Raw genomic sequence first — 26,807 nt, forward strand, 5'->3', positions numbered from 1 at the left:
CCCCCCCCCTTTTTTTTCTAAAGCTCTTTTTCCTTTGTTCTTTGATGTCATCTCGCCTCCGATTGCTGGGGATTCAAGGCTCTTTGTATTTAGTGTAGCATAGATAATCGGATACCGCCTTGATTGGTTCTTACTTGTGTCGCAGGGGTCTTGTCGAGGATCTTGTGGAGTGTATACTGTTATAATTGAAGGATAGATAGACTGCAAGGTTTGCACATTCACGTATTGATTCCTAGCATGGCTGGTTCTCATGCAGGTAAGATTGTAGAGATCTCTCTATCAACTCAGATGTCAAGTGCCGTCGCATCAACGTGAAACGAGATGCAGGGCAAATGAGAAGCGCAATGCTCGAAAATCCAAATACTCAACAGGTCATATCATCATAAAATGGGGAGTCACGCAACAGAAGTTGCCATGAGAAAATCCACGCTCGCGACGCCGCATACCGGCAACCCCATAAGAAACACCATGAGCGCCATTGCTTGTACCCTAAAAATGACGCGAGGGCTGGTTCAATGGTCTCAGTCCAGGGAGGGGAAAGGAAATCCCTTGGCCAAGTCTGAAAACATCGAAGCCCAAAGAAAACCCAGATAGAAGGAAGAGAAGAAATCGTGAAAAAGGTCCAGCCGAACCTAAGGAAACCCGCGCAGGAGCTCCCCACCGATAAAATGCCGTGAACTGCCGCAAATGATGCAAATGATGCCGACGCATAAGATGAAAAGAATCAAATCCTCCGAAACCACGCAATGGCATTCCCCCGAGAATCGACGAAAACCGAAAAAATCGAGAAACTCCGTGTGGAATGCAAGTAGAAAAACTGCCGGCGAAGATTAGCGAATGGTGCCCCATTCGACCAATTGGCTGCCCTCGCGACGAGTGTCTCTGGAAGCGTTTTTGTCAAAGATTTTCCAGAACCGGAGCGTCTCATCGCCAGCCCCCGTTACAACGGTCTGGCCGTCTGGACTCATGGCCAAGTACAACACACGGAACGTATGGCCGGTCAGGGACACGATTTGCTCCATGCGTGGGTACTTCCAGATGACGATCTGGTTTTGACTGTATCCGTGTGTGCTGATGATCTCGTTGGAATTCTTAGACCATGACAGATTGCAGACCTGGCTACCGGTGTCGACATCCTTGATCAGCGCACCCGTAGAGGTATTCCAGAACTTGATGGTACGATCTGCCGTGCCTCCACCCGAAGCAAGGAGATGGCTTTGGTGAGGGGACCAGGCGATTGCCTTGACCGCAGCGCTGTGATCGGAGAAGCGGTAGAGGGGAGCCTCATTCAACTTGTCCCACACCATCAATTTGTTGTCGTTACCGCCGGATGCAAGCTGGCCATCGTTCGTGTTCCATTTGAGACCGCAAACTTCCTGTTTATGGCCGGAAAGCTGACGCAGCCACTGGTCGGGAGACCGGACATCACGATGGTAGATAAGTCGGTCTCGGGACCCTGAGGTAAGAATGTGGTCATTCCACGCCAAAGCGCCAACTCGGTTGGTGTGACCAGTCATGGTCCGAAGTCGACGACAATGCTCTGCATCCCAAATCTGAACCATACCTCTACCCGTGCCAATTGAAAGATGTGTTCCCTAAAAGGTTTTAGCATTAGTTACTCAATTCATGGGTGCCACAAAAATATGGCTGGATGGCCTTACCCTCTGGATCCAGCTCACACTGGTGACAGTATCATCCTTGAGCTCACACAGTTTGGTGACCCGGCCAGTGTTGGAATTCCACATGTACACCGAGTTGGCGAGCCCGACTCCAAGAACATGACTACTGCCCCAATCCACAAGGTTCAGATAGAAGTCATCCTGCAGATCAGGAGCATCCAAGACCTTGTATGGCACCTTGTTCACATAACGAGGCTGTTTGCGCGGGGTCTCCAGAATCCGCTGGCTATCGTAGCGAATTGGGGAAAGACTGTAGAGCTCAGATCGGGCATTCAAATTGGGACCATGTGCGCTCCGGGGGTCTTGGAGGGAGTGGGGTGGGCAGAACCAGGGCGGGTGGGACCATAGTTGAATAGGTTCCTGTGGGGAGTCGAGGGGGTGATGCTCGCGGGGGGAAGGTCGATCATTGTGTGAGAGTGGGGTGTATGGGATCGAGTTTTGTCATTGATCCCGTTGGTCAAGCTCGATGAAGTCGCAGTAAGATCAGGTTGGGGAATAGTGTTGCCAAACAGTTCACTACGCAAAACGCGAGAGAATGTTCGATTGGCCTCCTCTTCTGCAAAGGCCGGTTAGTTTCTGCTCGTATCCATCCTATTCATTTCAGCGGGAGAACGACGAACTCTTTTGAAATTGTAACTCGGAGTGCGGGGCGCGCCGCTTGCTCTTCGACGGGGTCGAGGGGCAGCCATCCTCATGCAGCAAACTGAAAGTGGCTTGGAGATCTTGCCCGTCGCGGTTTGGTATGAATCTGGTGTCTGGTAAGCCATGGATCCCTCACGTTGATTTCAATGATTGTGATCGGACTTACCGGTCCCCATACACCCGCTGTCTCTTGCGACATGGACTCGTCCCTGGAGTCCTGTCTCGGCGTTGCCCTGCCTCCTCATAACTCTTCAGCGCTTTACCGAGGGCTGAGGCATCGACTGGCTCTGAATCACCCTGCGGTCTTTGGCGATTGCCCGAGTTATCATGGAAAATCATGGTTCTTTTAGTCGGCATGCTCGGCGGGGTTTTGGATCCGGGTGGGGATGCAATCGTCGATGCCTGTGATGGCCCATTGCCCTGCGCGGTTGTCCCATTCACATCCTGCCCTGGCTGCGGTCGATCCCCCATCCTGACAGCGGATCGTCACCCCCGGCCCCAGATACAAATTGTGCCAGATCAAAAGCAGACAACAGGTACATCCGAGGTGGACTGAGAAAGAGAGCACAGCTGTACACAAGACGAGGCTCAAGCGGATGTTTAGGTATTTGAAGAAGGCTTGATCGAATGGTTTGGCTCAGGATTGTGAGGAGCTCTAGGCCACAAATTGACAAAGCAGGCTGTCACAAAGAGAAACCTGTTTCACTTGAGTGTGATAGGCAACAAAGAGAGAGCTGGGGGAGGGATACAGAGGGTCTAAGGGAGTGAGTTGCGAAGGGCGACTCTCTGGGTCACGCGTCAGATACGCTATACCCAATTGGGCCAAGAATCCTCCCGCTTTGTTGCTCTCTCTCTCTCTCTCTCTCTCTCTTGCTCTCTATATTTATTGTCTATAATGTTATTTCTATATTTCTGTATTTCTAGATCTCTAGATCTTGTTTGAAGTCTGATTGTTTAGAATATCTAATATTCAATCTATCTTTCTAGAATGACATCTTCTTTTGATGCTGGTTGCCGGTCCCGCATGATCCGCATGGCTTTGTTATGATCGAGGCTGCCTAGGTGTACTTGTCAATAGCAAAAACGCGTTCTTAACTGGTCTGGAGTAAAAGGTGTGGGAGGAAGACGCGATGTGGGAGAAGTAGGTGGACGCGCCTTGGACGCGAGAGCTTGGGCCATAGCAACGGGGTTAATTGCCAATCAATTGCAGATGTAGAAGCGTTGCAATCCTGTCGGCTCCACTGGTTCTTATCTCTTTATCAATAAATATTTTATTCTATTTTATTTTTATCTTTCAATATTTAATCAATTCATTTCTTGTATTTCTGGTGGGGTCCAAGTGGGAAACCTCAGGCCATAAGATCATAGCCCGCTCTCTCCGCAGTCACCGTCACCGCCCACACTCTTCCTCTCTTCTATACGTCTCCACCTGCAATGCCCTTCAGACCGTGGTCTTTGTTTGGTGCTCGCTCCTGTTCCACTATGGCCACCAAGCAACCTGCTCTGGACTTCTTGTCCTTTGTGAACGCCTCCCCTACCCGTAATTCTCCCACCCAGTGATTTGGTGGCACCTCTGACTGGTTTTGTCTCATTAGCCTTCCATGCGGTTCAATCCGCCAAAGAGCTCCTGACACAAGCCGGGTTTCAGGAAATCAAGGTGAGCCGACTGTGGTTGGAAATCAAAATCAAAATAAACATTGAAGACGCACAGGTCTAATACATCCATAGGAAAAAGATCCTTGGGCATCGACCTGCCAACCCGGCGGCAAATACTTCTTGACTCGGAATACCACTACCCTTGTGGCCTTTGCCATTGGCAAGCAATGGAAGGTATGTCAGATCGGTAATCTCGCAGATGGCTGTTGCTAATGACCCCAGCCGGGCAATTCCATCTCCATGATCGGTGCCCACACCGACTCGCCGGTGTTGCGGGTGAAGCCGGTGAGCAACAAGCGCGGCGAGGGATTCCTGCAGGTCGGAGTCGAAACCTACGGTGGAGGCATCTGGCATACCTGTACGTATAAACTGACACTATGACCGACTCATCACTGAGTCACTAAACTTCGCAGGGTTTGATCGCGATCTCGGCGCCGCGGGTAGGGTGATGGCTCGCGCAAGCGATGGATCCATTGTGCAAAAGCTGGTTAAAATCGACCGCCCTAGTAGGTATCCTGCAATTTCCGACGAGAGAGTTCATTGCTGACATCGCAGTCCTTCGAATCCCAACGCTGGCCATTCACCTGGACCGCCAGGAGAACTTTGCCTTTAACAAGGAGACCCAGTTGTTCCCCATTGCGGGCCTTGTGGCCGCAGAGCTCAACCGGACGGGCGAGACCAAGGCCGAACCGGCTACCGAGGGTGAATTTGAGCCCTTGAAGTCGGTGTCAGAGCGCCACCATCCCTACTTTGTGGAGCTCATTGCAGCCGAAGCTCAGGTTAACCCTACTGACATCCTGGATTTCGAAGTCATTCTTTTTGATACCCAGAAGGCCTGTCTGGGTGGGTTGCTGGAGGAGTTTATCTTTTCTCCCCGACTGGACAACCTGAACAGCTCCTACTGTGCCACTGTGGGTCTCATTGACTCGGTCGCCGACAAGTCGGCTCTGGATAATGAATCCTCCATCCGTCTCATTGCTCTGTTTGACCACGAGGAAATTGGCAGCCGTACGGCGCAGGGTGCAGACTCCAATGCTCTTCCTGCAATCATCCGCCGGCTGTCGGTACTCCCCTCATCGTCTTCTAAAGAGACTGACCTGTCGACTGCCTACGAGCAAACTCTCTCTACCTCGTTCCTGGTCTCCGCCGACATGGCCCATTCGATCCACCCCAACTATTCTGCCAAGTACGAGTCCGACCACAAGCCGGAGATCAACAAGGGCCCTGTGATCAAAATCAATGCCAACGCGCGGTATGCCACCAACGCACCTGGGATTGTCTTGTTGCAGGAGGTGGCACGGAAGACCACAAAGGAGAGCGGTGAGCATGTTCCTCTGCAGCTGTTTGTGGTTCGCAACGACTCGAGCTGCGGCAGCACTATTGGCCCTATGCTGTCTGCAGCATTGGGAGCTCGCACCCTGGATTTGGGTAACCCGCAGCTGAGTATGCACAGCATCCGCGAGACGGGTGGCACCTATGATGTTGCCCATGCGATCCGTCTGTTCACTGGCTTCTTCCAGCACTACTCGGATCTCTCCAAGACCATTTTTGTGGATTGAGCTAGAATTAAACCAAGTAGAGGAAAGAGAAATTCAAATCAAATAAATAAACAGCAATAACAATAACAACAAGCCCATTGAAGCTGCAAGTATAAACGCTGGCCGTATGTGGCACGTGGGGCGGGCTAAGGAATCTCCGCCTGCCCCCATTCTGCCCCCGAGTCCCTTGGCTGTCTCTCGTCACCTCCACACGAGGAGTCGTTGTCGTGACTCCTCAATATTTTGCCTATTGCATTGCTTTTATGCCCTCATGACCCTCTATGACAGACGTAGAGGCCTTCCGAGATGCGGAGTACCTCGCTGACGTATCCGGCATCTCCTATGACGATGCGGAGCCAACGGGCACGCTCAGCAGCGATGACAGTCGCGTGAGAAAGGCCCAGTCCGCCACAAAGGTCGCCTTCATTGATCGCCTGCTCCGTGATCTTGATGTTCTAATATACTGTCAACTGTCGGCGCTGTATTACATGGAGTGAGCCTATGCTTCCCCGGATCTCCGCAATACCCCCTCTCTCTCTCCGCGCTCCTATGCTAACAGGTTCTATCCCTATAGCTGCTCCATCGTTCTATTTGCTGCTCGTGCTGTCATAGAATTGATCTTCTTTACGCCCAAAGTACCCCCATTTGATCCCACGCGCAACCAGCCCTATGTCGGCGCCATTATCGCCAGTAATCTGTTTTGTATGCTCCTCCATGCATTCTTCATCCGGCCCGAGGCTGGAGAAAGCACGCGCGGTTACCTCCACGGAGGCCTGTTCATCGATTTCATTGGACAGACGCCTGTGTCTGTATTTCGGCTTTTGGTCTTTGACGTCCTGGTCTTTCTGGTCGATGTCGTGATGCTGGCATTGGTAATCGAACGAGTCAAGACGGTTGGATCCAATCCATCCACCACTTCTGCTACTACCGCCACAACTACCGGCCCAGGGACAGAAGCGGACCAGTCGTTCTCGCAGGACCATGACTCGGAAGAACGGGGCGTGCTCAGACAAGGCGAGACCTCCCGCGAGCTAGACGGCGCTGCGCGGGATGACCCCACTTCGTTGTCTTTGTCTGGCAGCGCCATTGACGAGGATGCCGCAGAGGAACGCACAACACTCCTCGCAGACCCAGGCGAGGGCGCGTCTGCCCGCGGCTCTCGGGACCGCCACCCGTTGGATTCGTTTTCTACCGGGCAGACGATCATTGTTCACATGGGCTTTCTGGATACCTTGCGCGATCAATGGCGGTACTCTACCACCCCGAACCGGCCCACCGGCTACGTGCCATCTCCTGAAACTGCTACTTTCCTCCGCCAACGCTTTGGTCTCCAGGTTGGGACGGATGGTCGGATTGTCCGGGTGGACCAGTAGTCGGCATGGCATGTCTTGTGTACTCTAGCTCATGGTTATTTCTCGATTTATCTGCATTGCTCGGCACTGGCTGCTGACAACTGAATATCTAAGATCAATACACGGTCGTACGGACATATAGGAAGTAGAATAAGAAACATGGCCGGTCATGATAATAGTACACTTTGGGGGTATATCCCAGGTATAATAGGAACAGGCACTCAGCCCAAATCACGCCCAGTCCTAAAGAATAAGAAAACTACGAAGTAGGCGGCTTCCCAGCACCCTCGCCCCCATCCTCTTTATTCTTAACCCTCCGATCCAAAATCTCATCAACAACCCCAAGCTCCAGCGCCTCATTCGCGCCCATGAAGTAATCCCGCTCCATAAGCTTCTCAATCTCCTCGAGCGACAGCTGCTTCTTACCCGTGAGATGGCGCTGATAGATCTGGTTCAGCTGCGTGCGCACACGCAGGATCTCCTTCGCATGGATGGCGATGTCGGTCGCCTGCCCGAAATAGCCGCCCGAGGGCTGGTGCACCATGATCGACGAGTGCGGCAGGCAGTAGCGCTTGCCTGGGTGGCCGCCGCACAGGAGCAGCGAGCCCATGGACGCGGCTTGGCCGACGCAGATGGTGCTGACGGGCGCGGCGATGTAGGTCATTGTGTCGTAGATGGCGAGACCTGTGGCCGGAGGATGTGAGTGTGGGTTATTATTGCCTCGTTTCTTTCTCTCTGGGGTCAGGAGGGAGTGGGTGGTGTCAACACGAACCGGCTGTTACAGACCCGCCGGGAGAGTTGATGTAGAGGTGGATGGGTTTCTGGGGGTTGTCGGCTTCGAGGAAGAGGAGTTGCGCGACAATCGAGGCTGAGAGCGTCTCGTCGACTTCGCCATTGAGGCAGATGATGCGTTCCTGGGTTGGGGATCAAGCTTTAGCTCGGGGGATCTGAAAGAGGTTGAGATGTTTCCTGCTTGGTCTGTACCTTCAATAACCGAGAGAAGATGTCATCTATAGTGCGCGACAAAGAATACGCAGGTCAGTTCGAATGTAGTACTCGGCGAGGACATCTTGGGCGCAACCTACAGGTGTGCCAGCCACCTCCCTGGAGAACAGTGAGCACACGAAGATCAATTTTTTGCTCTGATGAGAGCATTCTCAAGACTTATGGACCACGACTTACCACTGTCTCCGTCACAAAGGGCGTAGGTGTCCAGCCTCGCGGCGGTGTGCCGGCCAACGCGGGCAGGCAGCTCGAGAAGGATCGCGACGAGATGGCAGCCGGGCAGAGTCCCCGCGGAGAGCGAGGGAATAGGCGTCCCAGGCGCTGGAGAGATACACTTGGGCGCATCTTCAAGGTCTCAAGACAGCCAACACAAGCATGAAAGTACGGCTGCAATGAGGGATTGGTGATGGGAATTCGGGGAGAACGGGCTCCGAGCTATCGAGCGATAACTCAGCGCTAAGATATGGGAACTCCGCAGCACTCGAGATCAATGGTCACTATTTTTTCAATCATTTAGAAGCTACAAGAATTTCCTTTATTCCCATATTATCAATATTGAATTCTATTTTCATAACACAATTCCCCGAAAACGATCTTTTTATTCAGCTGAGCTGCTTCGCAAATTGCAGCCCCGATAGGCGGCCCCGTTTTTTTTTTTTTTTTTTTTTCCTTCGAGCTCCATCACTTCATCACTCAACATGGAATGCGCCAGCCGGATCTCTTATGCAACATGGCGCCTGGGAGTATTCAGAATCCTTGAAAGGCCTTGTTCACCGGCAATTCGCACCTCCGCTCGATACGTCTCTACCTCGCCGCTGCGCAGCCAGCATCACGATGCTCTTCCCGACGAAATATCCCAGCGCGAGCGTCCCTCACAGCAGCTACCTCAATCTCCTCTCCTCAGCCACCCACGTAACAGGGCCAACAAGACACGTAAACGTCGCCCAACGGCGGCGGACGACGAAGAATTGCAGAAGAATCCCTGGGCCGTGGCACTCGCGTCGCCGTCGCGCCAATGCTCGCTGACAGGGGCCAGGATACCACGGGACCTTTTAGGGGAATGGGGTATGGTGAAACGACCAGATGCAGACCAGGTTTATTTGTTGCCATTGGATTTGCTCCAAGACTCACTACGCTCCCCGAAACCCCCAACCCCCGAGGATTCTTCCACGGGCGAATCTTCCACCCAGACAAAGAACCGCGAAGACCAGATAGGCCGGAGGCTTTTTATCCGAATCCTTAACTATCTCCCTCTCCTGCAAAGGATCTCCGAACCATTATCCCGGAAAACCCGGAGCAAGAAAACGCCCATTATGCGGCTGCTGCCGTTTCGATGGAAGCACCCACAGGGGCCGGTCACAGCACACGAGGAGAGAAAAATCGTGTGGAGAGAAAACATGCCGCAGTTCGTGCTACAGAGTATGAGGAAGCAGGTGGTCAGGGAATTGGTCGACGCCTATAGCCAGCCTGGCCATCTTGATGGGACTAGTGTATGGACGGTTCTCGACGTGCCCGAGTCCTCAGAAGCCGGGGTTACAGCAGCGTTGGGCCGTTTAGAGCCCTTCGAGCGGATGGAGTGCGGTGGAGTGCTGCTTCTTGGCTCGCCTAGTCCCGACACGGTCGAGTCCAGCCTTGCAGTGCCCGACTCTGTGACGCTTCCGCAAACCCAGTCCACCGTCCCTGTGTTTGATCTATCGGTGCTTCTCTCCGATGTGGATCTGGGAAGACTGCGTGAATCCCTGCATTTTCAACATCCGGCACTGTTTTTCAGACCGGCGAGCCATGCCACTGTCAAGACAATGCTGTCTTTATGGAGGTTGAAGCGATATTTGGGGGACGAGACACACTCGTGAGCACATATTGACATATGAGAGAAATTTACAATCCATGGATATTTACATGCCGTAATAACCCCGTGTTTCAAGGGTTCCAGTTTGCCCTGCGAAGTTCAGGATATGTTCGTCTGTGCCAACAAGGCTCGCGCCTCCCTCGGGAGTATCGTTGGACTGTCAGAAAATAGCAATCGCCTTTTGGGCCATTTTCTCGCTTTTCATCTTGTCTCCTACTCAGAATATACAGCTTTGTCGACCCCACGCGCCCCAAGCACCCGCTAGGCCCGTGTGCTTTAGTCAAAACCCATCACAGGGACCAAAGAGTGAGCCCTTTACAGCCTCAATTTCACGATTCAGAGCCAGCTGGATGCGCTTGGCAAATTCCATTTCCCGCTACTTTTACACTTAGCTAAATCATTATTTGATGATTTACTTCTTAGTCTGGGGCATTTACGCCTTGGGCCCACTTCTCGATGGTTTATGCAAAGTTCCAACTGCCAAAAGACAACCATACAACCATATCAATTGTATGTTCCTAAAAACGTTTTTTTTTTGTGTCACTCTCATATGAATTAAACAGTCATTGGGAATATTTTTTTTTACAGAGAATTACTCAGTGATTGGTGGGAGCAACGTTGATGCTAGCATACTCGCAGCCTTGTCAGGGTGGATCTTCAAAGTGCAATGGGGGCGAAAGGCAAAGATTGTGTAGCATATATGTAGAAGACAGGGTTCTCCGGGCTCTCATGAATGCGCTTATACATATATGTGAGCTACGAAAGAAGAAGGAAAGAAGAAAAGAAGAAGAAGAAGAAACACAAGCGCGATCGTTGCGGACCTTTGACCATGCGAGGTCTCATACTTCGACCACTCTTGGTGGCATCTGGACTAGGACTGCTCATAGGAGGGAGTCTGGGTGACGAAGATCCTGCAGACCGCGACGCCAAAACGCTTGTCGCCTCTGACATTTTCGAAATGATCCCGGCCGGCAAAGCTGGGTCATGCTCCGGGAAAAATGTCAACCAGCCTCTCCGGGACGCGGCGACAATGGCCGACAAGGGCGTCGACGTTCTGGAGAAATTCGTTCACAATGTTATGGCGAATGATAAGGAGAAGCAAGGCATCCGATATGCAAACATGGTCTATTCTATGTTTGGGGCGGCATATACAATCGACGAGGACGAAGAGAGCTCCGACGACAGCTCCGACGACGGTTCGAGCGATTATGAGCCCAGCGGGGAAGAAATCAGGTTCTACAAGGGTGGGAACAGGTTACAGGAAGCATTGGGTGAGAGAGAGAGAACCTTTTTTGAGATTGTTCATGCCATCATCGATCATCTATCTTGCTAACCTCCCCATGATTCCGCTTTCACAGAGAACTTCCAGGCCGTCCAATTCAAATTGAAAAACACCGAGCCTCAAGGAAAACTGATGTGCGGCGATGGCGACCTGAAATTAGTCCGCACACTGGGCGATCTTGGCTTGGAGCCTAACAACGAGCTGATTTCGAAGAAAAAGAAAGACCACAATATCAAAGCTTATTTACTGTCCCGACATTTCTCCAAGGAGGGGCCGAAAGGTGTCTACGAGCTGGACAAAGCTCTTCTCCTTGAACTCACCAGCGAGGATTATAAATACCTCAAAGACGGGATGTGCAAGAAACATCTGGGCATAATGATCCGGAAATACGATTTGATGGTGGTATGCGACAAGGCCTTTGAATTACCGACGCTTCAAAGCACAATCGACAAGCAAGACAGTCTCGCGCGCCAACCCATGCAAGATTCAAAAGGCATATGGCTTATCGATAAGCAACGGACGACTGGCTTCGTTGTCCTCCACGAGGCCTTTCATTGGATCAAGGATAGTAGTAAGTGTGATGATTCTTACTGAACACTGCAGGTTTAAGCTAATTCTTTTGCCCCCCTCTCTTCCTCTAGTCAAGGACATAACAATCGATAGAACCCCTATATATTATTTTGGGTCTTGTTTCCAGTTATCCCAACTGGATCTCAATTCTCAAGGGGACTGCGACATGAGCCTGACGCTTGGGATTGCCGATACTTATGCCATTTTTGGGCAAGGCGTTACCTTGAACAAAGTGAACTGGTATCCCAACGGGTACTTTGACAACATAAAATCCGGGAAAGTATACAGGTGAAGCCCAGCACGCAATTGTACTATATCCAAGTGATCCGCAGGTGCAGGACCGGGGCAAGGAGCAACAATATCAGGCACGATCAAGATCTACCTCGTTCGATGACTGATGACTTACCGGAATCAAATATTTGTAAATACTGGGGGCTTCTCTTGTCATGGCATCTTCATTTGGTACGAGTCATCTGGTTAAAAGAAATCATACATGTAGTACATCGATAATCCACATCAATCATTCATCTGGCTCCGTGACTCCCCTGCCACGTAACTCCACCAGTTTCCCTTACTTCTTCTTTTTTTCAGCATCAGAAATCTTCTTCTGGCATGTCTCAAAGTCCGAGTCGAGGTCATTGTTCTCCATGTCTGCTGGGTTCATGGTCACATGGATCAACCCCCACAATGCAGGTTCACCCTTGCTTTGATCGTCGAAGCTCAAGCACTCCTTGCCCATGCTGGCGATAGATGGGACTTGGTCACGTTTTTCATTTCTCGTCGCCCCGTCATTTTTGATTGATTCGATCGTCTTGTTGAACAGGGTGTCTACCGACTGGTGCGCAAGGTTACTGAGAGCATCGCTATCAGGGCCACTCCGCCACGCAGTCATAATATGAAGATCGCCCTTGTTTGTTGAGAAGGTCTGCTCATCCCGACATTCCACCATTCCGGTGAGATGGTCTCGTCGCCGAGACCGGGGAGCGAATTCATAGTCGTTCGGTGTGAAGTAAATCTTGTGGGTAACATCCGACGACGAAAGGCCTCTCCTTTGAAGCTGGGCGTGGTCGTTGGAGTACCAGACCCGATGGCAGGACCCTCCTTCCGTGCACGAGTCATACATCAAGCGCGGCAGGTCAGAGCTCCGGCGGCGCTTCTGTTGGTTGTGATATAAACCCTCTTCGATCTTCGCCATGTCGTGTTCGAATTGGTCGGGAGCAGTCAGGGAGTCGGAGGTAACCCCTTTCAACGTAGCCAGATTGGCAAATGCCTCAGCGGCGCCTTTCATCACGTTCTTCTGGTCTTTGGTCTCTGTGTCTGCATGGCGGCTCTTTTTGAAATCCTCAAGGGCCTTTTCGAACGCCTTTTGTTCGTCCCACTTGAGGTCAGCGACGTCCTCTTTCTTGGCTGCCTCGAGCTTTTCCTTCACTTTCTTCCATTCAGCCTGCCCTGCCTCGTCTTCGGGGCCAATCGTGTCTTCTAGAGCACGCAATTCTCTGCTGGCCCAGAACTCCCAGTCCGTCTTCAACGACTCAATATTCTTGAGCTTGCGGTCATGCTTTCGGATAAACTCATCGTGAGAATATTGTTCACTGTCTCGGTTGGCCTGTATTAATGCTTGGTCCAAGTCATGTTGCGCCTTTTGGAGATTGGTATTCGTCATATCATAGTTGAGTCTGGCGGTATTGAGAGCGACCTCTGCTGCTTTCACATCTAAGCCTTCCTTCGTCTTTGCCCTGTTCATTGAAGGAAGGTCGTAGTTCAAAAAGACCCAAATGTATTTTGCTGTGAACAATCCACTCATAACAAGCAGGTATACGATGATAGCTTGACAGCTCAACGATTGGCCGCCATGCCGAGCACAATCATACAGGAGTGCACTTGCAGCTGTAAAAGGGACGTAGACAAGTGTGGCAGTCATGAAGTAGCGGGGCTGGAGGGCGTTGCCTGCTCCATAGCGGGGTGACAGATCCCCTGCCGGTCGGACTTCAAGGGCCATGGAGTCGGAACGGGCATGGTTTGTTGGTCTGGCGGTGATAATGCAAAAGAGGAGGAAGAGGGATATGACCACACATGTTGATGGCGCCTTGAAGATGCGCATCGTGGTGGGAGAAGCACCCGCCAAGCGAATAGCTCACACGGACAAGGTACAAAGGTCGGAGCTCGGTTGAAGGTAGGGCGAAAGGTAGATATTAAGATAATAACAGCAAGAATAAATGATGTCAGTCGACAAGTTGATCAACAAAAATGGAATCAAATGGGGATCGCTCTTCTACCATATCGTGAGGATAAGAGAGTAGCATTTATATAACATTGCGAGTCTAAAAGGCCCCAAAATCGGACCCAATTGATTCTGGAAATCCCTCGGCATGCATGGGCCCGACGACGGTGTTCCACCTTGCGATTATCGATTATCAGATGATACGCGGTGGAAACTCCATTGGAGGGGGGCTATTCATGGAAACTTTGTCTAGCACGCGCAAGATCCACAGCCTCGATAAACGACGGATACCAATGTATTTTATTTTCATGAATCATGGCCCAGGGTCTATCTCTACCTCCCGGGGCTATGAGGTGGTATTTAAAAGAAATGAAATGAAAAAGGAATGAAAAATCTCTGCATCCTCGATTGCCCCGAGCCGTCTTGGGCAAAGGAAAGCTATACTGTAAAAGGAATTGAGGTATCCATGGATAGATCACCATTTCTCTAACCTGTTTCATGTATCCCCAATCTATGGCTAGTCACCAAGGGTCATGTCCCTGTTGGCCATCAGGGCCTTGAGGCCAGATCCGAGATTCGGGCTGAGAAGAAGACAGCATATGTACAGGGATTGTATTCATGGAAAACATGTTGAACATCAAAGAGTAAATGCGATGTCTCGGGAAGCCGTACTCCTTCAAGTCTGAAGGATTGATCCTTCGTAAAACCATCACTCCATCCATACCTAACAAGACTTCATACACTGGAAGATCTTGGCAAAATCTCCCTCAAAGAGGTCCACTGTATTATTCTTAATGGATAGCTCTTTGATATTGGGAGGGTCGAATGATCTATACTTCTCCCCTTCCCATGTCCCCCATTATATTGTCGATTGGGCTTCAGGAGTCTAACGATACACGTTTCGATATAAACATTGTCCTTATAAGTACCATGTAGACATAAGACATAAGTTCCCTGTAATCCGAATGAGAAGAGAAAAGGGTTCCTGGATGCTGGCCCAAATGGGGCCAGGAACAGGGTAAATGGGGCCTCACCTGCAGCTAGATCCACTTCTTAGTGCGATTGATTAGATGACTTCTCTTGATTGATAAAATAGGGGCGTTTACAGAAAAAAAAAAAAGTGGATCTCGCAAGGTAGAAAATAGGAAACACGGCCCTCCGACTTCGGCCTCCTTCACATCCTTCATAACCTGAAGACCACTCTGCGAGTGTTTTTTCCTCTTTTAGCCCTAGCAACTCTGTAAGCACTGCAGGATTTGCCCAAGTGGAGTAATCCCGAATTGAGAGATACAAGGCACGCGACAGCGACAGAACAGGCAACCCGATCACTCTGGTTGGTGAGAGTCTCAGCTGCTCGAGTTGAATGCCTTTAGTTAGACCTGATCTTGGGAAACGGGTTGTACAATAGTCCTCTAGGATTGCTGACTTTTTTTTTTATTTTTAATCTGATCAAGACAAGGCCCGTACTTGAATAAACCATCACCAGCCCCCTGAAAGGAGCTAAATTACGTCGCGTCTATTTCAGGCTGGGATCGTCGAGGGCTCTCGATCGGGTAGCGTATGGAACACTCTATGGGTAGTGTCCGGCCCCTAGAATCCACTTGGAACAACATGGCGTGTGCTTTGTGGGATCTTGACGATGCGGCATTTTCTGATGAAAATGTGTTTCCATCCCTACAGCCCTGCCGTCAAATCGCCCCCCCCCCCCCAAAAGCCTCTGTTGGATGTAAGACTATACAGGCTCAATGGCAGGGTCCGAGCTATACATACGAATGCATCTGTACTGTTCTTTGCCACACCGGTATCTCTGCTAGTCTGTATTTTATTTGCATATTGTATTTGCGTATACTTTTTTTATCTCTGCTCCCCTGATCTCTAATTGATTTTCCTTTCTTGCGCGCCTAGGTCGGAATTGTACATTCTCATGCAGTCGATATCGTTGCCCGACTCTATGTCACCTTCAAAGTCAGAATGGGTTGGATATACCGCATCCCAAGAGGCAACGAGGCGTTGATACTTGTAATTGAATACTTGTACTCACGCTCGTCTCTATTAATTATCATTATTTTTTAGTGAGTGGCTCATCAGCACCCGCATAGGATGCTCTCTATTTTCGGGTGTAGTTTCCATAGATCGGCCATGTCCTTCTCGTGGAGGTGGTTGAGAAGGCCACTGACCAAGTCTACCGAAAAAGTTAAGGTTATTTGAGCTTTGCATTCTTGAGCTGGCCTCGACAATACATCCTGAGCTTTTTAGACCAATATACCTTGTTAGCCAGCCATCTTTCGAGATTTTTTATTCGTTTGACTATTCTTGGGTTAAGGAGTATAGTATCTCCGAGGCCTCTTACGTCTGTCGAAATCGACATGTTCAGCGGAGTCAGGATTATACTGCGAGTGATGAGAGAAGAGAATGTTTCTAGAAGCGAAAGAACTTTTTTTCGATGCTGAGATCAGGCCCCTAATCTGAGGTGAGAAGTGGGTCCGTCGGTTCCATACCTTGATTATTTGCCTTTTAGGGTTAGTGTCCATGGATGGACATGGTAGACACGGTACATATGGTAGACACGATGATTGCTAACAAACCATCAAGAGCGGAATTCAACCGTAGCGATGACTCCATGCTTGGAAATGCTCAGTTACCAGCATATTCACCTGGATCTATAAATTGGGAAGTGTTCTGCCTTCAACTTGTCTTGCTAGATTTCTCCAACTCAAACCCGCCCAGAAAACCACAGGCTACAAATCCGCATTTAGATCTATACTGTGATATTGTCGAGCCGAAAGAGCGGGTTGACACTCTAGTTGGTCTGCTTGCTGAGAATGGAGTGCGAGTTTCTTGGACGGTGAAAGATGTGAAGCATCTGGTCCCACTGGAAGATCCGGAAATTATTTTTCAGGAAATTTCCAAATTCTGAATTGCTCCTTGAGGATAATAATATGGACCTTCTTTTACAAGACCTATCGCTAATGAAATCTATGATATAAGAATATGTGACCGCAGTGACACAATCCCCAGCTTTTGGTTCAACTAATCATATTAAATACAGGGAAGAAATGGGGGAATAGAGCCTAAAAAGAGGATTATAAAAAGGATCATAAAATAAATCAAAGAAGAAAAATTAGAGATAAAAAGTAGTAGTAACCCAGCGACTATATATTATATCCGTCATGAGACCTCTTTAAAGAGTCTAAATTTAGTTAGCAGGGCTCTAAAATCTAATTTTTAGTATCTACTACGCCTTCTAAAGGCACCTGAGCGAAGCAGGGATCAGCAGCTTGTAGAGAATAGAACTATTTTGCTTGTGGATATCACTAGTCTCATGCAACTAAACGTTGGATCTCAAGACCCAGAAGGGAGAATATATGATTTTCCAACAAGTACAATGATATCATTGCTCTCAGTTAGATCGATACTTCTTGAATCTTATCTAACTGCCGACCTAGTCTAGCACGAGCACAAAGATACAAAATCTACCGAGGCACTTACTCCTACCTACTACAACCTTGGCAATAGAAATTCGCGCAAGACTACGAAATATACCAGGAGATTACACCGCTTCCATGAAACTCGCCCCACCCCTGCGTGCGCTCAGACGGGGAAGCAGCCGTGTCGCTGGTCTTGGCTGACGAGCCCACGCGCGGGGAAATTCAATGCCCAGCTCCTTTCGTCCGCAGATTGAGGGCCATAGATTCTACACAAGCTTTAGGCTTAAACTCTTTTCTCTTGGAAGTTATTTGGCCGTCAGCGCGGGGGAGTCTCTTGTTGTCCTGTTTCTCCAGGCTGATTTGCTGGCGTCAGTTCTGTGAGGAGGGGGAGTTGGAGAAATATGAAATAAACCTTTGGCATGGCGGATGAAAGACCGCTGAGTGGACTGTGCACATTTCCATTACAGTAGGGGACGGGATGAGATACAGCAAGTTCCAAGGGGAAGCTGGCAAGGTTCCTCGTTCCCTGCCGCGTATAAAAGGGACCTCGGGAGTTGATATCTTTTTGTTTCTTTTGCACATTGAGGATCCAGCAATACTTCCAAGGCTGCTGCGTCCATTCTGCATCATGAGGAACTATATGGCCGCCGGCTGGTTCTACTCGCCCAGCCAAATCATCCAGTACTTTGCCACGCGCGTGTCCAGTCTCAAACCGCCCAGGGTGAGGACTGTTGCACGCTTTTTATACATGCCACTTGTGGCACACGACTATCTTGCTGACCAATGTCGAGGAGACGTGTAGAACAAGCTGAGAAACCCCTATGCTATTCTGCGGGAATTGACAACCCACCAATGGCTCATGTTCGCGGCGGGCTTCCTGGGATGGACATGGGATTCGTTTGACTTCTTCACCGTATCCATGACCATCACTGAGATATCTGAGGCATTCGATGTCTCGTACTCAGATGTTTCCTGGGTATGTATTCCATGTCAAAATTCATGAGTATCCTGTAAGCCCTGGGTCAATAACTGACTCTGGCAAGGGTATGACGGTGACCCTGATGCTTCGATCGGTCGGGGCCATCGTCTTCGGCATTTTGGCAGACCGATACGGCCGGAAATGGCCGATGATCATCAATCTATTCCTGTTTATCGTTCTGGAGCTGTGCTCTGGCTTCTGTCAGAACTTGCCCCAGTTCCTGGGCGTCCGGTCTCTGTACGGGATTGCCATGGGAGGTAAAGTAAAACCCGTTATGTCTCATACTTGTCATTGAATTGACCGTCTTCAGGTCTGTTCGGTCCAGCGGCCGCCACGACCTTGGAGGATCTGCCCTACGAGGCACGAGGTCTGCTCTCGGGGCTTTTTGAGATGGGTTATGCAATAGGCTATCTTCTCGCCGCCGCTTTTTATCGCGCCCTCGTGCCGATAACTACCCATGGCTGGCGCTGTCTGTTCTGGTTTGGGGCAGGTCCTCCGGTGTTGATTATTTGGTTCCGCTGGTGTCTACCTGAGACGAACCATTTCCAGGTCATGAAGGCAGAGCGCGAGGCGCGCGCGGATGCTGCACAGGCCGAACACGGCCACGCCATGGGGTTCCGCGTCTTCATGCGCGACGCCAGACGGGCTCTCTGTGACAAATGGGTGCTCTTCGTCTACCTGGTTGTGCTGATGACGGGCTTCAACTCGTGCTCGCACGGTAGCCAGGACTTTTATCCCACATTCCTGAAAGACCAGGTTGGTATGGATGCCACCAAGACGACAGTCATCACAGTCGTAGGCCAGATCGGCGCGCTGTTGGGCGGCTGCACGATCGGCTACATCAGCACGTTTTTTGGTCGACGCCTAACCATGCTGGTGTCATGCATCATGGGTGGCGCCATCATCCCAGCGTATGTTCTGCCGCGGGCTATGTCGCTGGTAGCCAGTGCCTTCTTCGAGCAGTTCTTTGTCGGCGGTGTCTGGGGCCCCATGCCAATCCATTTGCTCGAGCTTTCACCCATTGCACTGCGCTCGCTGATGGTCGGACTGACATATCAGCTGGGGAATCTGGCCTCGTCCGCCTCTGCCACCATTCAATCCGTCATCGGTGAGCGATACCCGCTCCCTGCCGGGCCCAGTGGGAAGAAGCGGTTCAACTACGGCAAGGTCATTGCCATCTTCATGGGCGCTGTCTGGGCCTTCATCCTGTTCTTTCTTTTCTGGGGCCCGGAGATGTCGCAGGAGGAGCGCGACGAGGAGGCTGAGGCCTCGTTGCAGCTGGAGAGATTGCGCGCGCAGGGGGTGAGTCTGGCGGAAATTGGGCAGCAGCAGTTTCGCAAAAAGGATGAACAAAGTGACCATGAAAAGGCAGAGGCGGAGCACATTGCCTAAGATATCTCTGCCACATGGTGCTTGTTTTGGCTGCTTCGATGAAGGCGCGCCGACTCAATAGCAGAGAACTATTATATACGATCGACCTGTATCCGAGCTAGGAAATGCCGTTGACTGAATTGTATCCGTAATCATGGTGAATTGTGGTTCTGGCGTTGATTTCATCAATCCATCGATGGATGAAGGGGAAGCATTCGCGCCATTCCCTGAACGTTCTCCGGGGAAGATGAAGCGGAGACCCACCTTTTGCCCCACGCCGAGTGAGTCGAAGACTTCGGGTTGTACAAGACTGGAATGTTTCGGGTGGCACGACTCTTCTCTTCTCTTCGTCCTCTTCGCTCCGTGCGATTCTCCTCTCGCTTCACCATGGCGCAATACCCTGCGTTGTCGACGACCCCCGCTACCTGACCGGCGATCAGGCCGGTCTCCGCGATTTCCTCGACAAATTCGATGTCAGTGAATTCTTTGGGGCTTTTCCTTGATATACTGGGAGTATCGGGCTGACGTGTGTGTGTGTATACAGGTATTCCTGTTCGACTGCGATGGTCTGTTTCCTGCCCGTTCTCTCCTTCTGCCAGCTTCGGTCTTCGCTCCGGCACCCCTCCCCCACATTGAGAACCCGTCGCTACAATTGCTGAGGTGAACCCCCCGAGTTTAGGTGTCTTATGGTCTGGAGATCACTGCTTCCCGGGAACAGTCGAGACGCTCGAGCTACTACGCAAGAAAGGTGCGCGTCGCATAAAGTCTTTCACGAGGCGCGCGAAAGCTGAAGCGTCATGCAGGGAAACAAGTAGTCTTCGTAACGAATAACAGCACCAAGTCGCGATCGGACTACCGCAAGAAGCTCGACAGCCTGGGGATACCCAGCACGGTGGTGAGTGCAGGAACACAACCAAGGCAAACGGAGAACAAAAATTGACCCGGCGAGAACAGGAAGAGATCTTCTCGTCATCGTACAGCTCGTCAATCTACATTTCCCGGATCCTGCAACTGCCCGAAAACAAGCGCAAGGTCTTCGTGATTGGCGAATCCGGCATCGAGCAAGAACTACGCTCCGAGAACGTGCCCTTCATCGGCGGCACGGACCCCGCGTACCGGCGCGACATCAAGCCCGGGGACTACAAGCACGTTGCCGCGGGCGACGAGTCCATATTGGACCCGGAGGTGGGCGTAGTGCTCGTGGGCCTCGATTTTCATCTCAACTATCTGAAGTTGGCGCTGGCCTACCACTACATTAAGCGCGGGGCCGTCTTCCTCGCCACGAATATCGACTCCACGCTGCCGAACTCCGGCACGCTATTCCCCGGCGCCGGGTCCATGAGTGCGCCGCTGATCATGATGCTGGGTAAGGAGCCCGTTGCGCTGGGAAAACCGAGCCAGGCGATGATGGATGCTATCGAGGGCAAGTTCAAGTTCGACCGGAGCCGTGCGTGCATGGTCGGCGACCGCGCTAACACCGATATCCGTTTCGGACTGGAGGGCCAGCTCGGCGGGACGCTGGGTGTGTTGACTGGCGTCAGTTCCCAGGAGGACTTTGTCTCTGGGCCGGTTAAGCCTCTGGCGTATCTGGACAAGCTCTCGGATCTGCTGGGGTCGGAGTCTTGAGAGAACCCGCGGGTTTTGCATATGATAGATTTTGATATACACCATATACTAGATCCTTTTCAACGGTTGACCGTCTATACTCTTCAGTCTGTCTTATCTTGTTGCTCGATTCATTTGCGAACATACACAAGCATGTAAACCGTAGCACACGGCCCCGACGCACTCTTCCTAGAAGACCCAAAATTAGCATCAACAGCATCCATAACCGTCGCTCTAGTCATCCGCTCATCATGATCAAACCTGTAAACCGCATCCGTCCCACTAGGCCGCACAAAAGTATGGAAATGCCCTCTACTCTCATCCCCATCATGGACAACAACCCCCGCAAGTTGATGAACCCACTGACCCAGCTTAGCAGCCTGTCTCTCATACGAAGTGAAAAACGGAACAAGATCCAGCTCCATAGGGAACGACTGCCGCTCCCTGATCTTTACCACGTGGCCCTGCGCAGCATCATACTCGGCGCGCTTCAAATGCAGATGCAGGATCCACGGCAAGTTCTCAAAGAGCGTACATTTGTTGGACGCGAACCCCATCTCCCTCGTTTGTTTTTCTTCGTCTGGGATCGCGCTCATGTCCGTGTAGGCGCGCAGACTGTCCCGCGGCGAGTGGTATGTGCTGGGATCGAATGAATCGTGGTTGCAAATATCCAGGTCGAAGTGCGTGAAGTCGTGGCTGGTCGAGAAGCAGAACGACTCGTGCATGTGTGAGTAGTAGAGTGTTTTGGCGGTTCCGGTTAGAAGAGCGGCGAATGTACCTGCAGCGGGGGTGACCATCCCCGTTTCTTTCTTGGAATCATAGCTAGAAGAAATTAGCCAGATCCTCCAACAATAGCTAGGGCTGAGAAAACACATACTTGCGGAAGGTGTGCCACAGTACTCCAGTGGGATCTTCAATAACACGGACATACGCCGTGATGGCAATTTCCCCTTGGATTTCCTTGCTTGCTGTCGAGCTTTGCTGGGACTCAGGATTACAAAACCTCGTAAAGCCCCAGTCGCCTTCATCCGCATTGAAGCAGTGTTTGGCAACTAGTTGAATGTTGGATTATGCAAGGTGGGGATATTGCCTAGACTGCCATACCGCGAGAGGTATACTGTGACAGCTGGCCTGGGCTCCAAAGCACCAATGCAAATTCAACAGGAGCAGCCCAGTTCTCGGGTTGCTGGTCCTCATAGCCATGAGCAAGATACAGCGAGATATCACTGGTCTTGGTGTCATATGGATGGTAATGAATGCGCCTGTCATTGCAAAGGGTTAGTTTGGCTATAGCTAGATCTGCATTTGCATAGAACAGGATACGCACCATGGAATATCACCGCATTTAAAGACCGGCCTCATTTCCATCTGCTTCGAATTCGCCGCGTCGTCCAGATACCACGTATAATGGGTTTCGCAACGGTTTGCAAGTCAGGGTCCACAGGGAGCAACCTGGTCATCATCGCACGAACTATACCAGATATCAGCTCAGCTTTTAAGCAACATTGCCAATGGATACTTCCATACAATCATCCGCAGAGGGATCAAACTTCCCCCCAGCATCAGAATACGGCGGCGGATCCTCCGCCAGTCGCGCACATACGTCGTTCAAGACCGCTTCAGCGTGCCATCTCTGCTTGAGCGGTGCCAATGGAAGCACCGTCTCCAGGGTCTCTACGGCCTCGTCTAGATAGCCGAGCAGGAACAAGATTTCGCCCTTGTCGAGTAGTGCCTCCTATTGTGTGGGCTCTTTCTGGAGCGTGGTATTGGCTTCTTGTAATGCCAGGTGAAGTTCGGAATATGCGTAATCCCCTTCGATCCCGGATATGGAAAGATTATTCTGGTATTCTTGGACGGGCTCCGTGATTCTGGGTGCGGGAGGATTCTCTTGCTCCGTGGTAGTTGGATTAGGTGCGGAACTGCTCGAGGGCCGAGGACCTTGGGCGGGCAGGCGATGTAATTCGGTCGAAGAGCTTGCGCATTTTCTTGTAGGTTGGGTGATTGTAGAATCATTCTTAAAGTAAATCCAGCAGACTCCAGGGTTGACGCTGAAGATCTCCGCCTGCTGGGGCTGTGCGGGAGTAGGAGCCGCCTAAACTATACGAGCTGCCAAGCGTGTCGGGTATATTCGACCCGCGCAATGAAAGGGTATCATAGCCATTCGCATTTGCAACGAGTTCAAAATCAGAGCTGGAAATGTAACGCCTGGAAATATGTCCACAGTCCCCGCCAACGCCCGTCTACTTTGAATGCGGTTGTGTCGCCATGATGCGGATATCAACACAGCACCTCCAGGAACAAATATGCTTGTATCGCAAGTTTATGAGTCGCTTGATGGGCTGATAGAAATATCATGCCCCGCGCAAAATCCCCGCAATGCGTAGCGTCAGGTCCAGGATGGATAGGTGCTCGTCTGCGCCATCAACCAGCCGCTTGTCCATCTCTGAGAACAACATGACAATCTTATTCTTTTGCAAATCCGGAACCGCTTCATTGAAAACCATGCGGCGGTATAACTATAGTTCGAGTGTAAGCAAAGCACCACAAAAGACAAGAGTACAAGGGAAACACAAACCTGTCCAATAACCTGGGTGGCACTCCACCCGTCCGCCACCAGATCCGTAATAACCGTCGAGACGGCCTTGTACGCCGACCCGGCGTTCGTGGGCTGCATGGCCTGCACGAGCTGGTCCAGGACACTTTCAGGGACGACACCAGCAATCTCCTCAATCGTGCGGACGGTAATGGAACTTGCCTCAGGGGCACCAGCATCAGTCATTTCCGCATCGTCATCGCCATCCTTCTTACCGGGCAGCCCAGCAACACCAGCCAAGCGAGCCGCACTCTGCAGATACGTGATAGCGCGACGCAGGTCACCCTCACCACAGCGAATCAAGGTATCAACGACCCCATCTTCCAACCGGAGATTCTCTGCGCGAGCAATCTCCTCCAAGCGCACGCCGGCTGCCGAATTATCCAGCGACTTGAACCGGAACTTGCTGCACCGACTGGCCAGCGGCTCGATGATGCGCGTGACGTAGTTGCACACGAGACAGAAGCGCGTGATGCGACTGTACTGTTCCATCGTGCGGCGCAGCGCCGATTGCGCATCCTGCGTCATGCTGTCTGCCTCGTCAAGAATGATAATCTTGAAGGAAGGACATGGGTACTGCGCGCGGTACGCAGCGTCCAGCCCCGTTGCCTGTGACAGCTGCGCCCGTGCAAAGTTTTTGACTTTGTCACGTACGATGCCGATGCCGCGCTCATCGGAGGCGTTCAGTTCGAGGATTCGGGAGCGGTACAGGGCAGGGCCGAAGAGCGATTTGGCGAGGGCGAGGATCGTGGATGTTTTACCAGTGCCAGGGGGGCCATAGAAAAGCATGTGGGGGAGCTAGAAATTGATGAGCTCGAACATTCAGCATAGAGGAGGCTTGTTTTTTGCAAAGTAGTTCTTCACATACGTTCGATGCTTGCAAGGTACGCTGCAGGACTTTCGTCGTGTGATCCTGCGCCGCCACATCGTCCAAGGTCTTTGGCCGACTAGATTTTTGTTAGCATCGGACGACATCCATGGCAAATCCCGATTAACACACTATTTCTCGACCCAGGGTTGCAACCGAGTCGTTTCTTCCTTGTTCTCGCCGGCCTTGGGTTTGGAACTGCTGGACGCCGCAGCCGCAGCGGCGCGGGCCTTGTTATTGAAGAAAGTAGAAGCCATTGGTGTCTCTGGGCCCAGGTTGGGCAGTTTCAAGGTGTCTTCAGACGGGTGGTTGCTCGAGGGTCTGCGAGTGGGCAGATACAACTCGGGAATCACCGGTGGTGCAGAGACGCGTCTCCACGTGACACGCGTCGCACTTAACACCCCAAGTAGTTACAGCGGTTTAGTCTAACGGCGAAGCCCATTCTATATTCTCTGAATAGAGAGATCTAATGGCATAATTATTATTACACGGAAATCAAGAAATGTCAATGGTTCGTCACTGGCGTGGTTTTCATTACAGCCAAGCATCGGATGTATAAGATCTATAGCTCATCGTGCGGCTCTGCCTCGTACATCCTCTTCTTCGGATTGCGTGGGATCTCATCTTGCCTCATTTTTTCCTCGGGGGTGATATCGTCGATATTGGTCCCTTCTTGCTTGCCATTGTCCTCGGCCATCTTTCCAATCTGGTCGATCACTCGATCACTCTCGGATTCCGTTGATGGTTCATCCCAGGTAGTACCACTTGCTGTTACGCTTTCGCTGGCCGCTGTAGCAGTCTGATGTATAGCCATGGAGAGGTCACTCCCGGCTGCGTGGGATTGGGACTCCACAGCAGTACTGGAGAGCCCAACTGCCCCCAACACGGCAAATACAAATCGACTGGCCAGTTTGACGGGCAGCCAGACGAGCCACCACATAGGCCCATAGAGGATACGGCGGAAGAGAAGCCATGTGATGGTCCCAATCAGAATGTAGAAAGCCGTTTCAAGATACCATGTGTCGGATTTCTGGGAGCGGAGAAGCGAGTTGGCGAGGCTGCGGGATGAGGAAAGAAGTGTGTCGAGGCTACTGTAGGAGTCGGATAAGGAAGAGATTGCGGCAGTGGATTGTTCTATTCAAAAATTTGTCAGTGACACTCTGGAAACATGATGGATATGGTCTGAAACGGGACTTACCGAGGGTCTCCTGCGCGAACTGACTGCGGGAGAGCTCCGTCTGCATCAGCTGGTGGGTTCTGCGCAAAGCGGCCGTAACGTCATTCGACGCATTCAATGCCAAGTCATCTTGCGTAAGTTTCTCCGACGGCTTTCGCTGGTTCTCCGAGGATTGAGATCTCGACAGCAGCAGCTCTCTCTCTTTGCGCTTGGCCAGTTCGGCATTGCGCTTTGCTTGCAGCTGGGCATTTCGGAAATCACCACGCGTCCTGGAAAAAGCATTAGCACGGTAAAATACAGCTAGCTGTGGTTTCCATATCCGTATATGCTCAGGGAGCTCCGTGAACACAAGAGCCAGCTCTTAGCCACCGGGGAACAATGATGCCCACCTTTTAAGATCGTCCGCCAACCTCCCCGCCATGGCGACCACCCGCTCTCGCTCTACTTCTTTCTCGCCATGAGCTGCCGACGCCTTTTTCCTGGTATCGGAGCCTGTTTCAAGTCCTTCAACTTCCACCCGGAGAAGCTCCAGCTCTTCTTCGGTTTCCTTCAACCGGGCATGAATCTCAGCGCCGAGCTCCACACGTGCCTCGTCGCCCTGTCCGATGGAGGTCGTAAAGCCACGTAGCCGGCTAACCAGAGGCTGGATCTGTCCGAGGGTCGCCGATAGCTCTTTCAGGCGGCCCTGGAGAGCAGTTGTGACGGACATGTTGGGGGGTTGACGAAGGTTGCTCAGTGGGTGCAAGGCATTCAATTCGAGGGATCGGGAATTGGAGAGTAATGGAGTGTCAGAATTCTCAACAGCATTCGCTGAGGGATCTATACTGAGATCACTGCGTCTGCGTCTTCAAACAATCCGTGGCATCAAGTTCGCATGTTGACAGATTGAAGCGGGCGGGTCTATTGATGTGTTTGCATCTCCGGCAAACATCCGAAGCCCGCAACATCCAGGCGACTTCATATCGACCATTTCCAACGGCCAGCGGAGCCTT

General features: G+C 51.4%; 10 protein-coding genes across 10 annotated transcripts; 5 read left to right on the forward strand and 5 right to left on the reverse strand.

Annotated features, from left to right (window-relative positions):
• Positions 1-830: 830 nt before the first annotated feature.
• NUU61_000705 (WD40 repeat domain-containing protein) lies at positions 831-2,792 on the reverse strand (the record flags this gene model as incomplete). Its single annotated transcript, XM_056651288.1, has 5 exons — positions 831-1,595; positions 1,662-1,937; positions 1,964-2,235; positions 2,300-2,427; positions 2,488-2,792. The coding sequence occupies 5 exons, from the start codon at positions 2,790-2,792 to the stop codon at positions 831-833; spliced, it is 1,746 nt and encodes a 581-aa protein (XP_056516138.1).
• Positions 2,793-4,217: 1,425 nt separating this feature from the next.
• NUU61_000706 (M18 family aminopeptidase) lies at positions 4,218-5,536 on the forward strand (the record flags this gene model as incomplete). Its single annotated transcript, XM_056651289.1, has 2 exons — positions 4,218-4,335; positions 4,488-5,536. 2 exons carry the CDS (start codon positions 4,218-4,220, stop codon positions 5,534-5,536), a joined length of 1,167 nt encoding a protein of 388 aa, XP_056516139.1.
• A 260-nt stretch (positions 5,537-5,796) lies between these two features.
• NUU61_000707 (DSC4 family protein) lies at positions 5,797-6,888 on the forward strand (the record flags this gene model as incomplete). Its single annotated transcript, XM_056651290.1, has 2 exons — positions 5,797-6,008; positions 6,090-6,888. 2 exons carry the CDS (start codon positions 5,797-5,799, stop codon positions 6,886-6,888), a joined length of 1,011 nt encoding a protein of 336 aa, XP_056516140.1.
• A 238-nt stretch (positions 6,889-7,126) lies between these two features.
• NUU61_000708 (ATP-dependent Clp protease proteolytic subunit) lies at positions 7,127-8,217 on the reverse strand (the record flags this gene model as incomplete). The annotated part of the gene is made up of 5 exons (XM_056651291.1): positions 7,127-7,551; positions 7,640-7,781; positions 7,852-7,877; positions 7,953-7,971; positions 8,050-8,217. The coding sequence occupies 5 exons, from the start codon at positions 8,215-8,217 to the stop codon at positions 7,127-7,129; spliced, it is 780 nt and encodes a 259-aa protein (XP_056516141.1).
• A 353-nt stretch (positions 8,218-8,570) lies between these two features.
• On the forward strand, positions 8,571-9,725 carry NUU61_000709 (uncharacterized protein; the record flags this gene model as incomplete). The annotated part of the gene is made up of 1 exon (XM_056651292.1): positions 8,571-9,725. One exon carries the CDS (start codon positions 8,571-8,573, stop codon positions 9,723-9,725), a length of 1,155 nt encoding a protein of 384 aa, XP_056516142.1.
• An 825-nt stretch (positions 9,726-10,550) lies between these two features.
• Positions 10,551-11,865, forward strand: NUU61_000710 (uncharacterized protein; the record flags this gene model as incomplete). Its single annotated transcript, XM_056651293.1, has 3 exons — positions 10,551-10,992; positions 11,080-11,574; positions 11,729-11,865. The coding sequence occupies 3 exons, from the start codon at positions 10,551-10,553 to the stop codon at positions 11,863-11,865; spliced, it is 1,074 nt and encodes a 357-aa protein (XP_056516143.1).
• A 279-nt stretch (positions 11,866-12,144) lies between these two features.
• Positions 12,145-13,674, reverse strand: NUU61_000711 (uncharacterized protein; the record flags this gene model as incomplete). The annotated part of the gene is made up of 1 exon (XM_056651294.1): positions 12,145-13,674. One exon carries the CDS (start codon positions 13,672-13,674, stop codon positions 12,145-12,147), a length of 1,530 nt encoding a protein of 509 aa, XP_056516144.1.
• A 4,176-nt stretch (positions 13,675-17,850) lies between these two features.
• On the forward strand, positions 17,851-21,198 carry NUU61_000712 (uncharacterized protein; the record flags this gene model as incomplete). Its single annotated transcript, XM_056651295.1, has 9 exons — positions 17,851-17,943; positions 18,025-18,198; positions 18,266-18,458; positions 18,512-19,555; positions 19,882-20,045; positions 20,117-20,232; positions 20,291-20,320; positions 20,407-20,467; positions 20,527-21,198. 9 exons carry the CDS (start codon positions 17,851-17,853, stop codon positions 21,196-21,198), a joined length of 2,547 nt encoding a protein of 848 aa, XP_056516145.1.
• A 110-nt stretch (positions 21,199-21,308) lies between these two features.
• Positions 21,309-22,545, reverse strand: NUU61_000713 (uncharacterized protein; the record flags this gene model as incomplete). The annotated part of the gene is made up of 4 exons (XM_056651296.1): positions 21,309-21,999; positions 22,055-22,229; positions 22,282-22,439; positions 22,505-22,545. 4 exons carry the CDS (start codon positions 22,543-22,545, stop codon positions 21,309-21,311), a joined length of 1,065 nt encoding a protein of 354 aa, XP_056516146.1.
• A 983-nt stretch (positions 22,546-23,528) lies between these two features.
• On the reverse strand, positions 23,529-26,524 carry NUU61_000714 (putative protein transport membrane glycoprotein Sec20; the record flags this gene model as incomplete). The annotated part of the gene is made up of 7 exons (XM_056651297.1): positions 23,529-23,693; positions 23,753-24,568; positions 24,639-24,717; positions 24,771-25,031; positions 25,232-25,772; positions 25,837-26,084; positions 26,205-26,524. The coding sequence occupies 7 exons, from the start codon at positions 26,522-26,524 to the stop codon at positions 23,529-23,531; spliced, it is 2,430 nt and encodes an 809-aa protein (XP_056516147.1).
• Positions 26,525-26,807: the final 283 nt, after the last annotated feature.

Source organism: Penicillium alfredii, assembly GCF_028826965.1.
Source record: "Penicillium alfredii strain IBT 34128 chromosome Unknown utg000001l_segment0_segment0, whole genome shotgun sequence".
In the NCBI taxonomy this organism is placed as follows: Eukaryota; Fungi; Ascomycota; class Eurotiomycetes; order Eurotiales; family Aspergillaceae; genus Penicillium; species Penicillium alfredii.